This window comes from Pezoporus occidentalis, unplaced genomic scaffold (assembly GCF_034315485.1).
Source record: "Pezoporus occidentalis ecotype Australia unplaced genomic scaffold, CSIRO_AGI_Poc_V1 ctg13, whole genome shotgun sequence".
In the NCBI taxonomy this organism is placed as follows: Eukaryota; Metazoa; Chordata; class Aves; order Psittaciformes; family Psittacidae; genus Pezoporus; species Pezoporus occidentalis.
This window is the reverse complement of record NW_026913103.1, coordinates 9,586,565-9,603,319: the sequence shown is the minus strand read 5'-3', so window position 1 is coordinate 9,603,319 and position 16,755 is coordinate 9,586,565. Positions and strand designations below refer to the sequence as shown.

The 16,755-nt window shown below is 40.8% G+C and overlaps 1 protein-coding gene across 4 annotated transcripts; it reads left to right on the top strand.

Moving 5' to 3' along the window:
- The first annotated feature begins 213 nt into the window (after positions 1-213).
- On the top strand, positions 214-16,755 carry AKIRIN2 (akirin 2). Of its 4 annotated transcripts, none has more exons than XR_009962763.1 (6): positions 214-421; positions 10,953-11,096; positions 11,761-11,895; positions 14,624-14,817; positions 15,680-15,751; positions 16,072-16,755. XR_009962763.1 is itself a non-coding variant. In XM_062608340.1 (5 exons), exons 1-5 carry the CDS (start codon positions 220-222, stop codon positions 16,080-16,082), a joined length of 564 nt encoding a protein of 187 aa, XP_062464324.1. In that variant the 5' UTR covers positions 214-219; the 3' UTR covers positions 16,083-16,755. The 4 variants fall into 4 exon arrangements, 2 of the variants coding, with proteins under 2 accessions (XP_062464324.1, XP_062464323.1); XR_009962762.1 differs by having other exon boundaries at positions 10,953-11,100; positions 11,750-11,895; XM_062608340.1 differs by lacking the exon at positions 14,624-14,817.

The following is a 16,755-nucleotide window of genomic DNA, read 5'->3' as shown; positions in this document are numbered from 1 at the left end:
AGAGAGAGGCCGACAGGGAGGCGGTGGAGGCCCTGACGCAGCTGCCCCCTCCTTTCCCTGCCGCCCTCCTTTCCCTCCCCCCCTGCCCGCCCCAGACAGCGGGGAAGGCGCGTCTGGGCAGGGCCGGCTGCTGCCGCCGCCACCACCACCGCCGTTGCCGTCGTCTCCCTTGCCTCTCGCTCTGAGCCCCCTTCCTCCGCCCCGCCGCCGCCCTGCGCCATGGCTTGCGGCGCCACTTTGAAAAGGACTCTGGATTTCGACCCGCTGCTGAGCCCGGCGTCCCCGAAGCGGAGGCGATGTGCGCCATTGTCAGCCCCGGCCTCGGCCGCTGCCTCCTCCTCCTTCGCCGCCGCCTCCCCGCAGAAATACCTGCGTATGGAGCCCTCGCCCTTCGGAGAGGTGTCGTCCCGGCTCACCACAGGTGAGGGACGCGGCCCCGCTGTACCCGGCAGCCAGCCGGAGCGGCGGGTGGTGGGGAGCTGAGGGTGAGGGAGCGGCGGGGAGGGGGCGACGGGTGCGCAGGGCAGGGGGCCGGGAAGGCGACCCGGACGGGGGGGAGGTGGAAGAAGAAGAAAAAGCGAAGGTTGGGTGGGTCTAGCGTTCTCCCCCAGCCATTTTTTGTCGGGCTACACGGCTGGCAGCGGCGGGGGCCGGGGAGATCCCCGCTCGGCTTGGCACCGCCGCGACGGAGACACAATAGAAATGGCCGTTTGCAGCAGGAGAGGGGGAGGAGGGACTTGGAGGAAGGGGGGGGGGGGGCGGGTTGAGCCGATGCGGGCGGGTGGCCATAGCAAAGGGGTCGGGGTGGGGGTGGGGGGAAGACTGGAGAAAGGGACCTGAGCAAAAGAAGGGGGAGAACGTTGGTGGGAGAGGCTTGATCCAGTGCCGGGAAAGTGGGGACCGGCTTTTCTCGCGTCGGGGATGGGCACGGAGGATTTTTTTCCTCTTTATCACGGTTGCCTCGATGTGGCAAGGAGAGCCGCAGGGGCGAGTCAGGCTGCGGAAACGCTGGGGGTGGTGGAGGGAGGAGATGACCGTGGTGTCGGCGGGGCTGGGGCTGGCTTCCAGGAGGCGCCCTGAGCCCCTCTCGGTGGGGCCCCCATCGATCCGTTGAATCCATTATCGGTGGGTCGAACGTTGCCCGAGCCGAGGCGGCGGCACCTCCTCCCGTTGCTCAGACATGGGGGGGGGGGTGAGGGAGGAGGGAAGCGGGGGGGAGGGCGGGGAGCGCGGCCTGTCATCAATCACCCGCAAAACGCCAGTGGGAAAAGGCAAAAGCAGATAAAACAAAGGGGTAATTCCGCTTCCAGTCCCTTAATGCGTGCCACCGTCCCGGATCACCCGTTCTGTGGCATCCTTAAAGTTTGGTAGGAAAACCGAGAGATGAAAGCGATTGTGTGCAAGGGTGAGAGTTGCCTTCGGGGCAGATAAAATGGAATCTGGCAATCTCCTCGTCCCGGAGACGTCGGGCGAGAGTAAAATCTTTTTACATTCTTAACGTGTGAGAGATGAGTCAGCCGGTGCCCCTAAAAGCTGTGGGTCTGCTTGTGTAAGTGTTGTCAAGCATAGAATTATCCTAGTTTGTTTTACCAGCGAGCAGGGAGAGAAGAAACAAATGAATCTTGGCCGGGCACGCAGGATTGATTGGCCCTTCCTTACGGTTAGTCTAGTGGATAGCTTCCAGTAACGCACTTAAGAACGGCTAAACTCGCAGCCATGAGTGGCTGTGGCGCTGAGGTATGGATCTGTGTCCTTTGTGTGCAGGGAAAAAAAAGCCCTCTGCAGTTGTTGCAGCTGAATTCCTCCTCTTGCTGCTGCTGCATTTGGTACTCCCTTTAAACAAAAGTTGTCTCCGGATTACTGCTGGTTATTACTGAGCATTAAGTTTGAATATGTTTTCAAATTACCACCTGGTCCATGTAGGACAGTGCCTTGCTTTTATATTCTCGATTCTGAAAACTGTACAGTAGAATATATTTTTTTACAGGTTTTAATCAAATAATAAATTGTTATGGAGGAAACACATAGAGGGCATACAAACTACTTAAACTTGGCATCAGTGCCTCGATATTTTTTTGAACCTCTAGGAAAAGATCCTGAATGAGTCAGCGGTCTGGGATGGGAGCTGTGATGGATGGCACTCCCTGGTACAGTGAGGCATTACATGTACTTTGAGATAGATGCTTAAAATGACAATTGATTTGATTCTTTTTAGAAGCTAAGTGTGGCTTCATTGCAAGGTTTCCTTTTGGCTTGTTTCCTTGGGATTTGGAGAACTTAGGTTTTGAATATTTAATATAAATATTGTCTGGCCAGTAAATGTGTATTGCTGAAAGGAGATAATAAAATTTTCAGTAGAGATAACCCACAGCAGTATTTGAGGCAATACCTAAACTTCTGTGTTAATGATTCTAAAGGCCTTGTAACTGAAAATGTTACTGAAGTTAAACAACACAGGCTTCATCTTACCTTGAGAAAATCAGAGGTGCAGGTGGTAATTCATGTGAGAGGGTGATTCTGTACTGACAAGGGTGTATTTCATGTAAGCCATTTGTATAATACAAGGAAAAGTGAAGGACAGTAAATCATAATGTCTTTTACAGCACTTGAATCCTCCTGAGCAAAACTTGAAACATTTAGAAATTGCTTGCATTTACACGTTTTGCTTAAAAGCTCCCTCTGTGGGGTCTGTTACAAGGGGAAATACCTTTGTATGGTGGGAGTGCAAATGTGACTGTTAAGCAGCTTGCTTAGGTTTTACTTGCAGTTGAATTCATAGGTATTACCACATTGGGTGTATTTAATTTCGACCAGCAAACAAAACAGAGCTTGTAATTTTAAAGGGGCCACTTGAAAGATTGTGTGGAATTCCATCTCATCCAATTTTGTAAATGTATATATGTCCTAATTAGTAGCTTTTGCGATAGTGGGAAGAAACAGACCGTTTATTCTAGAGCTCTGGCTTAGGATGAGGCAGAGTTTGCTATAGAAAAACGTGTTGCTTTCCATTGACTGTACAGTGAATTGACGTGACCATTTCTGATGTAGATGTCTACATTTGGATCAGATAAATCCTGCTCTGTGTGTGAAAGAAATTCCAACCTGACTTCAGAAAGTGCTGCCAGCTGAGTCACTGTTTTGTTCAGTTCTTATATTGGGAAATTTAGTAACAATAGCCAGAATTCAGTTGACTTCAGTTACGGTTTTCTCAGTGTGTTACTGAGCACTTAAAAAGTGTCTGTCTGAATTTTATTTAATGGAAGTTAATGGTTATACAAAATCGGAGCTCTGGATATAAAACCTGAGGCTGCTACTTCATTTAAAGTTCACGCTTCAGCATTTTTGTTCTGTCTGATACTGTGTCCTGGTAGTGTTTAACTGTACCCAGTGGAGACTGTATCAGCACCAGAACTTCTTACCACATGGTGAATTATTTAGAATGATGGATTATTTGGAAGTAGAATATGGGTTGATGGGGGGTGGTGCTGAGAACTAAGAATACAGTGTGGTAGTCATATGAGAAAACAGCTGTCTTCAGAGTGGTCATAGACAAATAAATGTTATGTCTGAGAGAGGACAGGCTTATTCAAGATAAATTTTATCTCGAACAAGAGTATTTTAATATTTTGTGCTTATTTGAACAGCTGTTACTTTCAGTTTTTCGGTGAATTTGGCAGCCAGACTGCAGTTGTGGCTATACCTTCTGTGGAACTGTGCTTACTGGCGTGAGCATGCTCGTGTGGGTGCCAGCTAATCTTTGGATGCTGTTGTTTGCCTCTAGAATGAATGTTTTTAGAACAGTGTTCACTGTAAGTGGTGCAGACCATGCCTGCCTGGCATAAGGTGGGTTCAGTTTTGAAAAAGTGGCTCTAATAAGTTTTCTACTGCTTGAATACTACAGTTGAGTTTTACTTTCATGTAAGTTCTAGTTATAAATGAATCTGTTGTGTATGATCAGAGTAACTGCACTTCAGTTTGGATGCCTGTATGTAGTGCACTGTACATGTTCGATTTCCTCTGAAGCCCTAAGAGCTGTCCTGTTTCAAAGGTGTTAAATGAATTCTAGACAGTGAAAGGAGGAAGCAGTGGCAGTATTCTGTTCTGCTGGATGTTTTAGAACCATTATTTGCAGCTTTTCGCTGATGAAAAATTATGTTGGGGTGGGAGGGGAGAAAAGAAAGAAAAAGGGGAATAAATTATCCTGAAGTTTTTAAAATTCAAAGGCATGTCAGCTTATAAAGCCTGGACATCTGGATATTCCTGAGACTGAAGCAACAGTGGGAAATACAGTCCAGAGAAATGGAAGGGGGGGGGGGGAGAGAAGGGAGATGGAATGTTGACCTTAGGGATTTAAATCTAATTCGTGCTACATAGTAACTGAGAAGACAAACAGATCAGCAGCTTGCTTCCATACTCCTTTCATGAAATCTGGGGTTAACTTGCAGCTAGAACTTTGTAGAATCAGAATGTTACATTTAAAAAACAGTTTGTGAAATTACTTAAAAACCCAGAAACTTTTTCGTCTGTACATGCAGTTTTTCCTCCATCTGAAATGTTCATCTGCCTTCCCCAGCAACTAATTAATGTTGCAAACCAAAAATTGTACTGGGTTGAGTTATTGAGAACAGTCTTTCAACTCAGAACACTGGTTGAAATCCAAGGAGAGATAATGTCAAATGTTTGATGGAATATGGAAACTACTAAATTTATGCAGTATTGAGTTATGAGTGTGCATAAGTGCATATTTGTGCATATTTGCTGCCCGAACACAGTCGTAAGGCAAATTTCTGGTTGAAGACAGCAAATGGAGTTTTTTCTAAGAGTCCTTCACGGGGGATTCTTTACAAACATAAGGCAGCTAAATTTCTCTTTATTTTGTGAAAGAACAGGTATACAAGGTATACATTAATCTGAAGGAAAAAAAAAAAAACAAGATATAATTAACACAGATTTTTAAAATTACTGTAGGAAAATGACTTTGACCTGTCTGAATAGGAAGAACTGTTAGTCTTCCCATCAGGCTGTCCTCCCGTGACCTTTCAGTTGCCCTGTTGAGCAAACTGACTGTTTCTGTCCGAAACTTGGTCAGACAATGGCCAAGTGCAGGGTTGGCTTTAAAATGAACATATCTAGCAGCTTAGGAACGTGACATATTAGTAGTGGTGTGTCTCCTTCTGCTTGATTTCTGTTTTGTTAACATTTATCTGCATGTGTATTTATTGCTAAATTACCCTGGCAAGATGCCAGGTTTCTCATTGTGCTCCAGTATTGCAGAAATCATTTGGATTAAAAAAACCAAAACGTTCCCACCCCTTACAAAAAAAAAAAAAAAGGCAATGCGTAATGTCTGCATCTGGATTTGATAATTTAATTTATATGAGAAATTTCTATAGATGCCTGTGGTACCTATAAATGTTAAATACCCTTGGTTGTAGATGTCATAAAACATTGAAGCAGTTTTTTGTTTCAGTGGCAAGTCTGATAAATGCAATGTGACATACTTTTTTTATGTGAAGAGAAAGATCTAATTGCTGTGTCTAATACATTTTGCATTGCTTGATTTATTTTTCATTCCTCAACCCCCTGATCAGGAGAACTGGGATTTCCTGAAATAACACATTGGCAGAATGAGCTAATGCATATGTGAGCATCCAGCTTGTGGGAGAACCAGAACCTTCGTCAGCCTTAGACCTTGAGTAATTGGATCTGGTGGGGTGGCCAGCTCTGTGCTACAGAGTCCCATTACAAGCTGCTTCTGGCTGTTCATTAGCTATAGACGCTGGCTGTGAAGTGTCAGCATGTACCCATTATCAGTGTTCTCTCTGGCTTAGAGCATGCTCCTCTGAGGTGAGCATTTTTTCCAGAAGTACACGTTCTGTAACTGAATACAGTCCATGCCCACTTAAGAAACATAACTGGAACAGTTGATGTCTGTGACCAAAGCAGGAGAATAAAAGGAGTATCTGGATTATTTTAATTTCTGTCTGTGCCTGTGGATACCCTGGTTAAGTAGATGGATACCCTGGTTAGGTAGATAGAAAAATTGAAGAATTGCCGTGTTGCAGTGCTGCCCTTAGTGAAAGCTACCTGCTTAAAATTAACATTGTCAGTAGTCTGGTGGGAAGACCAAAACTAGGAATGTGGTAGCATCAACTAGATGTTGAGTAAGTGTGATGGCCTAATGGAAGAGTTACAAATTTGAACTAGGACAGTGAAACAGTTTTGCTTTGACAGGAGCTGAAGTCCCAGAAAATGTATGTGATTGACGTCAGGGTAGCATTTGCTTGATTCACTTAGAAGAAATCTCAGGCATGGTTCAAGTTTGAATGCATATGTTGAATGGTGACATTGCAGGCTGAAACCTGAGCTTTAGGTTCCATTTCAGGCCAGGAAAACTGCTGCTCTGATTTCAGCCTATTGAGTCACCTTCCTATGTATTTTGCCAAAGTTTCCTTCAGCTAAGAGAGAGAAGCCAGGAACTAAGATGAGAGATTGCTGGTTTAAAAATCAAGGCAAAAGAAAAAAATCCTTCAGGGGAAACAGTCAGCACTTTCATAGTTGATAAGCAGTTATTAAACTGGGGAAGAAAATTGTTTGTCTTGTTACATTTTCAAGTTGAACTGCTGTTTCTCTTCTACGTAATTTCTAGGTAATTACAGGTCAAGATGAAGTAATTAGATGACAGAACTTTGAAAAAGAGCAACTTGCCTTTTATCATGAATTAAAGGAAGTAAGAAGACAACATCACTCCTTGGAAATGAATATTTGGCTTTGTAATCCATTAGTGTGACAGATCATATTCTGATTTGCCCTTTCACATTTTATTCTCTCCTCATTGGGAGTTAAAGCAGCTGAGACATGAAACATTGTTTCCCCAAGTCGCATCTCTTACTCTGTTAGAACACTGGTGTGAATGTTGTCCTTCATCTAGTGTGATCTTTAATGAACCTGTGTACTCAACTTTATGCTCTCAGTACATTGTGCTCTAGATAAAACAAAGAGTGTATCAGCGTATTTCATTATTTTCAGGTGTATTTGACTGAATCCTCTATACCTTTAGTGGTCATGGTGAGAAAGTATCAGACTTTGTTTGCCATTCTTTATCTTAGCCTTGAACTTGAAGGAGGAGAAAGGGCAATGTAATACAGTCTTGCATAACAGGCTGGGATTCATAATCATCCTGAAATTGAAACATCGTTTATGAAGCACTAATTCATTTCAGTGTGTTAGCAGTGTGGCTTTTTCTTGCTACTACCTTAAGGTGGAGGTATCCGTAACCAGTAAGGAAAGCTGAGCAAAAAGGCTAAGGTGAAATTAAAAAAGAAACTGAGGGTAGGCCTCAGTGATACGTGCTTTATCATATTAAATATATTCCTTTTGTAATCTCATAAATTAAATTATTGCCTGACGTACAATGTCTCATTTGAACTTAAGCACCTATGAGATGTCATTGTTGAAAAAGGCAATTTGGGCCTCGACGTTGAGGAGCACACAAAAAACCTCTCTCCTGTGTTTGACACCAGTTAAATGCACATTTTAATTCAGTTGTCAGCTGCAGAGTTAATAGTCAGAGCTAATTGGAAGTAAGAAAGGTTAAGAAAATGAACTTGAAAAAGCAGGAAGGTTTTCTAGAATTAAAACTAGGTTGGAGAATGAGATCTACTAATGCTAAGCTTTGTTTAACTGGGCCAGAGGTTTAAAGGGCTTTGCAGTTAGCTGCCTGTCATATAAATATTGTTCGAAAGTTGTCTGGTTTGAGCTGCCTTAATATTTAATGGTTTCTTTCAAGTGCTGAGATGCTATAGAAATTGTTTTGAACAGAATCTGTTTGTTCATCAAACAGTTTTGTGGATTTATTAAGCAAAACTGTAAATGCCAGAACTTTGGTGAACTTAAAACAGCTTATTCTGCTAGATTGTGGTTTTTTTTTTTTAAAAAAAAAGACTAAGTAATTCAATTTGACATTCAGATTTTCATTTAAAATGAGTCATGAATATTTGCAAGCTTACATGTCACTTCATAATGAAGTAGTTTTTTTTAAAGTCAAAGATTTTATGCCACTGTATGTTAATTAAAATGCCTGTTCAGTTTTTGCTGCTGCAGAAATGTGTCTGCTTAGTTTGAGGGTTTGTTAGTCTGATCATTCATGTGTGAAATCATTGAACAGTTTGGTGCCACATTAAACTTGTGTTTCTTGATTATTAATCTCAATTTTACCAATGGTGGAAATTGGGAAGTACGAGGCGAGTCATTTCCATAGTCATCTTGCCTACTAACAGCACAGAACTGAGCAGAGCTTGTACTCCAGTTCTCTGTACTGAGCAGTAGTACATTAAATCTCATAAATTAGATTAAGTAGAGGAATGCCGTTTACCAGAGCAAGTTATGTACATGTTCTGCAGGTGTGTTCAGTTAGGACTTCATGCTTTTCTCTTTCTGCCAGTGGTTGTTTGCAGTGTGAACAGTGTATTGTCACATTTAAACAGTCCCCTGCTCTCTTTCACTTTGCTTAGTTTTACTTCTTTACATGAAGTTATAGCAATGCAGACTGTCAAAGTGGTTTTCTCAGGACTGGGAACTCCCAATGGTGTATCTTGAGATTTTTTTTTTTATTTTCAGAGCAAGATTTGAAGATGGCAAGTTTAAAAGTGTTGTCAAATTGGAAGCAGATTAGAAATTATTGCAATATCATTGAGACTTCTGTGTTCACCATTCAGTATAATTGGGATTAGAACCATGTATCATTGGTGTAAAGATCTTAATTTTCTATCCATATTCTTCCCTCGCCCCCCAGTTGCTCTCACTCCTTCTATTCTGGCTGCTGTTCTAACATCGTCTCTGAATTACTCCATATTTAATTTACAGGGGTTGATAGGACTGGAGGAAACCTGGCTGATGATTGTTATTTTAACTCTTGCAGTTTTATCCATTGACCAGAGACAAGAGTCTTTTATGGGTTTTGTTTGTGTTTGTTTTTTTTTTTTTAATTATTTTGGTGGTTAATGTGGTTTGAGAATGTGTCTGCAAGAAGATAATAGGTGAGCTGTAGAGAAGATTATTATCAAAGTTGTTGTGCCCAAAACTTGGCTGATGCTGTTGCAGTTCATATGGAACTTGGAAAGTATGTCCAAGACCAGGTAGTCATAGTGTAGGTTGCACATGGTCTGTTACATTTTTCAGTTGACGTAAATACAGTGTGAATGTTCCTCATAGTGTAGACACTTCAGGACAGATGTTCTCTTATGAGCTAATTCGGTTCCCACTCAAAATTATGCACTATTGCTTTAGCTAGAACAGCATTTGATTCTGAGGAAAAGTATTGTTTTATGACCATAATGCCATTGAGTAGAGCTATTGCAGGGCCATTCTCCCACTGCTGCAGTGTGTATGCATGTGACTAATTCTACATGGGATTCTGTTAAATTTTGGAAGGCTGACTGCATCTTCATTTAACCTGATTTATTATTACCACACTGGAGCATAGTATGTATCTTGTCCTACAAAAAGTATGAATCCTCCAGGCATCCTTGAGTGCTTTTTTCACCCCTTCTGGTTTCCTTCTCTTCATTTCTCTACTGAGCTGCTTTATTGTGTCTTCTGCATTTGCTTCTGCTTTGAACCAACTCCCTGATCTCCCTTTACGGAGTTGAAAATTGTACAAGCGCTGTAGGCATGGGACTGAAAAGGTATAAACTGTAAGGCTTTAATCAGAGAACAAAATCCAAGGAAGAAGCTCCTTCACTGACAAAAGCTGGTATTCCTGTTGACTGTGGAAACAGTTTCCTCTTCTTTTATATACTGGCTGCTCCTGGACTAACTTACAGAGTTGAACCACCACAACAGCTAAACCTCTGAAATAGAAATTGGTGAATGTTTGCTTCTGCTTGGCCTACCATAGGATTCCTTCACTGACTGACCAAGCTGGTAGCTAAAGTTACTTGTTCACATCACATGGTTGCTTCCTAGAAAATGTTCAAATAAGGAAGCTTAATAGCATACTGTTAACAAACCTGAAAACTAGTTGAGAATTTTTCACAGTATTGTGTTGGCAAAATGCTGAACAGAAATAGAAAGGTACTGAGTGGAGTACTTTGCAGCTCTCGCATGATCACGTAGATTTATATGTACCTGAGTTTCAGAAAGCTCTCTTTGCCGAGAGTCTGGAAGTCTCAGTGGAAGCTGATTCTGTAAGAAATTTTTCAGAAAAGGCACACAGGATTAATAATTTTACTGCAAGGATTACCCCTCTCTTGTAATTCTACAGTGAAAATGAGATTATTAAAAACACTTGCTGTATTTTATTCAGTGTGATCAAATGCTGAGCTACATATTGCTATACTCCTTTAAAAGAGGCTATTGATCCATCCATTGTCTTTATTTGGATAGATCTGAGGTTGTCAGAAGTGTTGTGGAATGCTTTTGTATTTTGCCTGTGGGTTTGCCATTTTTTGAGATTTTAACCAGTAGTTGCTTTGTGCATGGTACTTCATGTACGTATTTTATTCTGGAGTCTTTTGTTACCCATAACAGTATGAATGATAAATGCTGTCTGGGGGAGAAAGATGACTGCAAATTAAATGCATGAAGGGAAGATCATAAATACCAGTAGAAGTTTTACAGAATATTTTTTTATCCATGTATATTGTATTACTGATAGCTCCTAAATTTTAACCTTATGCTGTTTACTTTTGTTAGCAGCACTCTGGCACTGATACCTGACCTTAACTAACAACATTTTTGTTAGTGTTCTGGTGCAAACAGTCTGGAGTTACTTTCAGTTAGTCGTTCTTTGTGTCTTGGGCAAAACATGGTGGGTTTTGCAGGCCATGTTTAACGACTCTATCATCAGTTAATTACCTGCAGTGTTTGGTGCTTGACTGGAAACCAAGTCAAGTAAAACCTTGGATTGTTAATTATTTTAGACTTATTTTTTATGTTGTTTTTCTTTCTAGAACAAATTCTGTACAACATAAAACAGGAGTACAAACGCATGCAGAAGAGGAGACACTTAGAAAATAGCTTCCAGCAGACAGATCCTTGTTGTTCTACTGATGCACAGCCACATGCATTTCTCCTTACTGGACCAGCTTTGCCAGGTACCTGGAAAATTCTGTGTAATTCTGCTTTGTCTTTTTAGACTCTGTTATGTAAATGATTTTTCCTAGTTATCTTTATAGGACCTTCTTTCCAGTTACTGTTGCTTTTTTTGGCAATGAATGCTGTGTAATTCTGCTATATGCTGTTAGACTCCTGCTTGAGTAAATAATTTTCCCCAGTTATCTGGTGTTTCATGGCACATTCTCGCCAGTTACTGTTGATTTTTTTGGCAATATTAGCATGGATGTGGAGGATTGTAGCTTCTTGTTTTAAGAACCAGTAGGACACAAAGCTTGCATTATTTTCAAGAGATCGTCCTGTATACCCTGCCACTGATACTGTAATAAGCTTTTGCAAAGCATCTGGTTTTGCACAGATGCACTGTACTGACAGTTTTACATGAAATAGAAGCTTAAATTTGTAAATGGCATTCACAGTGTTTGTGTAAGATGCCTGTGCATATTGCCCATTGTAGTCTTCTTCCTTTTGAGGTCCTATTCTAATAGTAATTAGAAGCGTTCAAATTGTAAAGACTTCTCCAAATTCCTTGTAAAGCTCCTAATGTCAAAGTTGCAAAGAAAATTGATTTTAAAGTGGTTCTGAACTAGTTTCAAGTGTAAATTTGTGTGCCTGAATATTTAATCTTAGGTACTTCATCTGCAGCCTCATCACCATTGAAAAAAGAACAGCCCCTGTTTACTCTCAGACAAGTTGGAATGATCTGTGAACGCTTGCTGAAAGAACGTGAAGAGAAAATCCGTGAAGAGTATGAAGAAATTTTGACCACAAAACTTGCAGGTATATTATAGCTCAAAATAATGTGTTAGGATGAGTTTGAAAGCTTAAAGATTTTCATTATGTTTGTTACGCTGTACTTTTTTTCTGACCTAACATGATCAAGATTGCATACAGGACAGAAAAAATGGTGTATAGACTCTTTGATAGGCTTTTTTCTTCTATGCTGGCTTGGGTAGAAACTGACTGCTGGGTATTACTAATCAGTTGAAACAGTGGATTTATTTCACATGGAAATTTTTCTTGCTATGATGTCTGAGTTGATGATTTCCTCCTTTTTTTTTTGTTTTTAGTGGTTTGATTTTGTTTTGTTTGCTAGAAAGTCTTTCTCTTCTACTGGCTTAAGGGACCTTTGTGAAGGGTTTTGTTTGGTTTTTTTTTTTTCTTCCTGCTTAGGAACTGACTTCCTTTTTCTGGAGTTTGGCAAGATGACAGTACCTAAGATTTCCCTTTCTCTTCCCAGTACTTGCCATTACATTGCTGCCAACAGTGTTTGCTATCTGCCCGAGTGTCAGTCGTTCAGCTGATGCTCTTTATTGAATTGTTGTTTCACACCATTTAGCTCATGTTTTTGGTGCCTGATGCCAACTTTTCCATAAGGATCATGTTAATGTCAGCATTATAAATAGGACCTTTCTTTACTTGAAGTCCTCTACTTTATAAGCCCTTTGCTAGTATTTGAGCATCTAAATTGTGGTACATTCAGAAGTACATGCCTTCACAGTATGATTCAGTGTCTAATTTAATATTTATGGTGATTATAAGAGACATCTGAGTGCACTTTTGGGGCAGCAAACCTGTGTTTGACTCCCCACAGCTGTTCTGCCTCCCACCTCAAAACACAGAGAATTAAAGTTTGGAGATCTCTCCTGGTGTGGTAGGAGTAGTGTGGTGTGGCCATGCAGAGTGTCAGCAAACTTGAGTCACCCTTGTGGCTTGCCTTTGACAGTGTGGTCTCTGCAGCTGAGCCTGTATTCACGTTCTGTATTGCTGTCCTGCCATTGCTGTGTAAGAAACAGCTGCAGTTCCGAGTCCCTCTTAAATCTACATCTGTTTACAATTGGAGCTAGAGCTCTAAATACTTCTGTTGCTTTGGATCAAACACTCCATTTCTGTGCTTATAACCTGCTTCAGACTGATGAATTATGACCCTTTAGAGCGTTATTCTTCTAATTTGTATATGTTAGGAACTGGGTCACTTCTTGCATTCTCTTAAGTAGATTTCAGTTAGCAGTGATCACAGTAACCATTTGAAGACCAGATATATTTACATTTGTTCCAGACACTTTCTGAGAACAAACTTGTAGTTCTTTACAAGCAGGAAACTCTCTGGCAGGTTCCTTATGTGTGCTCCATCTGTTAGTCCCAAAGGGAACATTCTCTTCCCCCCCCCCCTTTTTTTTTTTTGAAGGGGAGTGTGTGCTTTACAGTGAGATGGGTTAGGTTCTTGTTCTTAGGATGGTGGTCATCAAAAGAGTGAGAAAGATCATGTTACTGCATCCCATATATCAAGCCAGTATTACATTTTCAGTATTATACGGAGATTTTAGAGACTGCTAAAAGACTTTAGAAATTCCTCACATAGAAGGCCAGTTATATTTTTCTGCCGACAGATGATTATACCCTTTTCTAAACTTTGTACTGTAAGGTAATACTCATTCTTACAATCTAGTGAAGTCAGTGGAAACTGGGAATTCTGTAATAAATCTCAATTTAATAGCTTCTTTTGAATGACTTAACTGAATGTTTGGATCTGGGATATTTTCCTGATTCCTTTCTGAATCACAATTTTCTTGTAGGTAGGTAACCAGATAGATGCTGCTTAATTTTTTTTTTTTTCTTCTCCCATGTTCTTTGTGAGCGGAGTTGTCTTTCACACAGAGTGAGTGTTTGATAAACGGAAAACTCAGATCATGCTAATGCCTTGATTTCCCTTCCTGCCTGTTACCTGAAATTGCTGTGTTAGAATAAACTTGGGTTTGCAAGATCCTGTGCAGGTTTTAAAACCAGAGGAGTTCAAGGGACTAAGTGAAGTTTTCACTTGAAAGGTTTTTAGAATCCAGTTGTGGAAACCAGCTTTTTATACGAAAGGTCAGGTCACATAGTAATCATGTTTGTACTCATGTTGTTCGGCCACCTTCTGATTGAAAACAGATAGTTAGAACATATATGATACAGGATGCCAGTGGTGTAAGTGTCTGTAAGTATTCACTTAAATTATCAAACAGCTCACTGTAGGTTGCTCAGACCTTTGGGTTGCTTAACTTTCTGAATCTGAATGCCACAAGAAAAGGGATTTTTAGTAACAGTGGATTCTTTAAATTTCCAAAGTCACAGTTTTTAACAAAGATGATGCTAAAAAGCAGCTGTGTATGTTGACTTAAACCTTTAAAGAAGAAAGCTTGCAAGTTGGTTTCTGGCCTTTAATACATACTTTGAGGAAAAGTTCTAGTTTCTGTTATTTTTGGAAGTGGTTTCTGGGCAACAGATCCTTCAATCTGCTCTTTGTGCTATTTTGTTGTTTGGCTAAGATCCTCGCATGGCTGCTGAAAAGCCATCAGTCAGAACTGCAGTGAACAGAGGTCCTGCTTGTTGGGCAGAGGGGAACTGGCTGCCATGGCTCTGGGCCCCTTTGGCCAGGGATGGATGTCCTTAGGTCTTGGGGTCAGATCCGAACTTCGGGCTGCTGCTGAACTACTTGCTGATTACTGATACCCTGTTTACTTCAAAGGTGAAGCTCATCCCTGCAAGAGGATGGGGACTTTAATGGGGCAAACCTGTGGGACTAGGAACCACTACAAATCTAACTGCATTTTTGGTTGAAGATTGCCTTCTTTGACCTTGCCCCTTTCTCAGAACACCCCACATTGCTGCACATGTATTTTTCCACAAGGGAGGAAGGGCAATGGAGAGGAGCAGCATCTGGTAGATATTACTCTCCTTGTTCAATTTCCTAACTCTGAAAGGTGATATCCTGCTGATGAGTGCAATATTAAACTGAATAAAATATTGCAAATGTATTTGTGTGTATGTGCATAAAAAGAATAATCTTTCAGGAAAATAGAAATACTTAGTTCAAAGCCAGATTGATACATTTGAATATAAATTTCATTTTGGATTGCACAGTAGTTGTTTTCATGAAGTCCACAGTCAACTACATGTCTCTATTGTGGCTACTTCTGTGATTGGAGTTAATCAAGTGCTAGTCACTTGGTGTTTCATTCTTTTAGTTTGTTACTTGTGTTTGATTTTCTGGTGGTCAACAAAAAGAATTTCCTAATTCCATAGCAAGTGCCTTTCCTCTACTTCTGTGTTTCCATTTCATTAAACAGACTTTCTTGCATCTGGTGCTGGTAAAAGCAGAGGTTGTGTTTCCAACCCTAGCACTGACTTTAATGCTATGTTTGCTTAACTATTTTGCCCCCATTATGGATCTGTGAAATGAGTACATTTGATTACTTCAAAATACCGTGTCTGATGCTTAGCAGACATTAGGTATGTTGAGGTCTGTGTGTGTGTGCAGCACAGTTCTCCTTGAGCATATTACCATCATTCCCATTACAGATGTTTATATGGGAAAGTTTCTTAATTAGGGGGATGTTGTTTTGGGGGTGGTCAGGAATGGGGATTTTGGACATTGCTGCGTTGTTGTTCTGGGGATGAAAAGGTATGAACTGTGTGAAGTCACTTAAAACTACTGTTAGTGGATGTGTGTTTAACTTGTATATATAAAAAAGTATGTTCGGGCCTCAGTTAATGTACTCACATTTCTGCTTCATGCTTGCAGAACAATACGACGCATTTGTGAAGTTCACGCATGATCAAATCATGCGACGATATGGAGAACAGCCTGCCAGTTGTGAGTATTGGTTCCTTTGGGTTCCTCTTGCACCATTACATTAGTGAATGTTCAGGAATTGAAATGGCCAGACTTTGTTGTTAAGCTACAGCTAGGCCCCAAGTTAAAGTATCTTAAATTGGGAATAAGAAAGGCCGACCAAGGTCGAAAGGAAGACATGGGATAAAATGCCACTTTTGTTTTAAAAATCTGGGACTGTCTCCCGTAACACGCTGGTATTGTATTTCTGAAGCGGGGTTTGATGTATCCATGGTAGATTTGTGACAGAGCTGGCATGTATTAACTCCACTATTAACTCTTGCTTTTTTTTCTCTTTCCAGATGTTTCATGAATCACACTTTCTGCATATGTGGGCTGCCCTATACACCCCGTTTTATTGTTGCAAGCTGTCCCAGTAAAGACTTGCAGCAATGCCATATTTTTTCCCCCTGTGAACACAGGTTATTTCAAGCTTTTGTCAGTGGCAACCACTCTTATGCAGCAACTGGTTTTGGAGTGCTCCCTGATGTCAGTACCACCTGGATGTGGACCTTTGCTACCTGTAATAATACCAGTGGCCTCATTTGCTGTATCATTACAATTTGGCTTCTTATGTTAATAAGTTTGAAAAAGTTAAAGGATTAAAGCTGGTGTTCTAGAAGTTGCCCTTCACTGGTTGTGTAAATAAAATTGTAGAATGACACTTCTGACTGAAGTTAGTGTGATTTTCATAACTGTGCACTACAACAAAGCTGTAATCACAGTTAAGTTAGAATGTAATCCCAGGACAATTTTAAGCAAATAGCCCACAGTACTGCCTGTGAAATAGTGAAGGAGGGCATTTCTGTATTCCATGACTTTTTTGGGGGTTAAGAATGGGTTTATATGATTTCTCATTTTTGTAGTTTTTATTTATTCTATCAGTCTTTAACAAATGTTTATTGCTGCAATTTTTCAGTGTATCATTGTTTTACTGCCCTTGTAGTACTGGAATTTAGTTGGAAGAATAAAACATTTACTTCTAA